The sequence below is a fragment of the Echinops telfairi genome, unplaced genomic scaffold (genome assembly GCF_000313985.2).
Source record: "Echinops telfairi isolate 266 unplaced genomic scaffold, ASM31398v2 ScPeMD7_3533;HRSCAF=4204_1, whole genome shotgun sequence".
Lineage (NCBI taxonomy): Eukaryota > Metazoa > Chordata > Mammalia > Afrosoricida > Tenrecidae > Echinops > Echinops telfairi.
In genome coordinates, this window is record NW_022107432.1 from 16301537 (window position 1) to 16304798 (window position 3262).

At 43.2% G+C, this 3262-nt stretch overlaps 1 protein-coding gene across 1 annotated transcript; it reads left to right on the forward strand.

Moving 5' to 3' along the window:
- The first annotated feature begins 688 nt into the window (after positions 1 to 688).
- On the forward strand, positions 689 to 2204 carry PGK2 (phosphoglycerate kinase 2). The gene has a single exon (XM_004696364.2). The coding sequence runs from the start codon at positions 719 to 721 to the stop codon at positions 1970 to 1972; it is 1254 nt and encodes a 417-aa protein (XP_004696421.1). The 5' UTR covers positions 689 to 718; the 3' UTR covers positions 1973 to 2204.
- The last annotated feature ends 1058 nt before the right edge of the window (positions 2205 to 3262 follow it).

The window sequence follows — 3262 nt, forward strand, 5'->3', positions numbered from 1 at the left end:
TGGGCTGCTATCCCTGTAGGGTCCGCAGTTGGAAAGGTCCAGTCGCTCCAAGTCAGCTTCAGAGCTCTGTGCGATTATTTTAAGGATCTTCAGATAAACCACCTTTCCTGGTATCTGAGAATGGACGACAGGTGTTTAAAACGTCCCGTCATTCCCTACAATCCAACCAAAGTAAGTTATACTCTTAACAGAAATAGTTATAGAGCTAGAGAAAACGCAGAGGCTTACTAAATTGGATGAACAAGCCTACATAAACCCAATGTTTCATATGCTTCCTTTATTTGGAAATACAAACGGTTTATACTTCAAGTAATTCTGATTTGACATGAGTTGTGGGAATGACTGTTTTCTTTCTTTTAAAAAAAATTTTTAATGATCTTTTCGTGTTTGTTCTTTGGCTATAAGACCCCAAGATTTCTTTACCAGACCCCCTCGCCCACATCCCAAGGCAGAACTCCAGACTCCAGACTCCCCTTCACCCCCTGGCAGTTCAAATATGAGCCAATAGACAAAGCCACACACGAATGGACAGCATCACTGACCAATAATAGAGCTAGAGTTTCTCGGCACCGACCAATCAGGGCTGCCGCGCGGAAAAGGATAAGGCGGGACAAGAAGAAAGACGTTAGGCATCCTCCCAGACCCATCCTTCAAGAGGCAGTAAATTGGGTTTTTCAACATCCTAACCCGAGTCATCCTATAACACTGCTTTTCCAAAATGTCTCTTTCCAAAAAGTTGACTTTGGACAAACTGGATGTTCAAGGGAAGCGAGTCATCATGAGAGTGGACTTCAACGTTCCCATGAAACAAAATCGTATTACAAACAACCAGAGAATCAAGGCTTCCTTACCGAGCATCAAGTACTGCCTAGATAATGGGGCCAAGGCGATAGTTCTTATGAGCCATCTTGGCCGGCCTGATGGTGTTCCCATGCCGGACAAGTACTCTCTGGAGCCTGTTGCTGCGGAACTTAAGTCTTTGCTCGGCAAGGATGTTCTCTTTCTGAAGGACTGTGTGGGCTCAGAAGTGGAGAAAGCCTGCGCCAACCCGGCTAGTGGTTCCATCATTCTGCTAGAAAACCTGCGCTTTCATGTGGAGGAAGAAGGGAAAGGTCTAGACGCTTCTGGAAAGAAGATCAGTGCCGAGCCAGCTAAGGTAGAGGCTTTCCGAGCATCGCTGTCCAAACTGGGAGATGTGTATGTCAATGATGCTTTTGGGACTGCGCACAGGGCCCACAGTTCGATGGTGGGAGTGAATCTACCCCAGAAAGCATCTGGGTTCCTGATGAAGAAAGAGTTGGACTACTTTTCTAAAGCCTTGGAAAGCCCAGAGAGACCCTTTCTGGCCATCCTTGGAGGAGCCAAAGTGGCAGACAAGATCCAGCTCATCAAAAATATGCTGGACAAGGTCAATGAGATGATCATCGGTGGTGGAATGGCCTACACCTTTCTGAAGGTACTGAACAACATGGAAATCGGTGCTTCCCTATTTGATGAGGAGGGAGCCAAGATTGTCCCAGATATCATGTCCAAAGCCCAGAATAACAGTGTGAAAATAACCTTTCCAGTAGACTTTGTCACTGCCGACAAGTTTGAGGAGCGATGCAAAGTAGGCCAAGCCACTGTTGCATCCGGCATACCTGCGGGCTGGATGGGCTTGGACTGTGGTCCTGAGAGCAACAAGAAATTTGCTGAAGTTGTGGCCAAAGCCAAGCTAATTGTGTGGAATGGGCCTGTAGGGGTATTTGAATGGGAGGCCTTTGCTAAGGGGACTAGAGCCCTCATGGATGAAGTGGTGAAAGCCACTTCCAAGGGCTGCATCACCATAATTGGTGGTGGAGACACTGCTACTTGCTGTGCCAAGTGGGACACGGAAGATAAAGTCAGCCATGTGAGCACTGGAGGAGGTGCCAGTCTTGAGCTTTTGGAAGGTAAAGTCCTTCCCGGGGTAAATGCCCTGAGCAACCTATAGTTCACAGCTTTCCCTCCGCCTGTTTCCCATACACAGCCTTTAGGTCCTCTTAATGCCTTTGCACCTCAATTTGTATGGACATATAAGACTTAGCTAGTGACCAAGGTACCGGACACCTGGAACTCTTAAACATTGGCATGATAATTAAACTCTTCTTGATTGTACCTTACATTTTCCTACTTAAGATCCCATATGAAATCCACCACTGTGCTTCAACCAACCAACCAACCAACCAACCAACCAACCGTCATTGAGTCTGTGCATCATAGGGAGGATGTACTACTACACTATTAAACTTGAAGGAACATGAGCTAAATAAACTGAACATCTCTGTTTCTTTCATTCTCTCTTTTTAAAATCCTACTTGTTTTTTACTCTATTGGAAATATGAAATCAAGGCAAAACCCTAGTTTTTGAGTAGGGAGGGGTAGAAGTTAACAAACTGCTAAACAATGAAAGTACCCAAATAAACTGATAAGAATGATTACACCTAAGAATTAATGGGTGCTAACAGTCCTGGGGGTGAGACATTGTGCTGCTAATCATAAGGCGGGCAGTTCAAACCACTAGCCACTCAATAGGATTCCACTGGGGAGAGACGATGCTCTCTGCTCCTGTAAAGATTTACCAACTCAGAAATCCTGTAGAGATAGGGTCACTGTGAGCTGGAATTAACTGCAATGGCAATGTGTTTTTGTATCAAAGGATCACTGGTGACACAGTGGGTGAGGCAATGGTCTGACTACTGTTCACAATATTGATGATTGAACTCCGATAGTCATTCCAAAAAAGAATTATGAAACTGTCTGCTCCCGTGGAGATTTATAGTCTTGGAAACAGGTGGTTATGGGTCAGAATCTATTTGATGACTGTAGATTTGGTTTAGGATATTAAAGATCTGCCAAGAGGAAATTTTGTACTAAATAAAAAAGAGATAAGAGAATGCTTATTAAACTCAAGGCATTTGTTTTTAAGGAAAGAAAATAACTGGGTGTTCATGCCTGCGTGCTTATATAAGTGTGTGCACATATAAGCACACATTATTTGTTAGGATGCTATAATATGCGTCCAAATTGCAAATAAAGGATTGCTTTATTTGTAAAACATCTTTTTAGCAAATCAATACTATGACTTACAAGGCCAGGTTTTTGAAATAAAATGATATGTAGTTTATATGTTAATGCAACATATGGGAAATGGAAATATAAAATGATTCTACATTGAAATAAAATGATAGAAGTGTATAAAAATTTAACTGATTGTTGGAGGCTGTAGACAATGAGCTGTGAT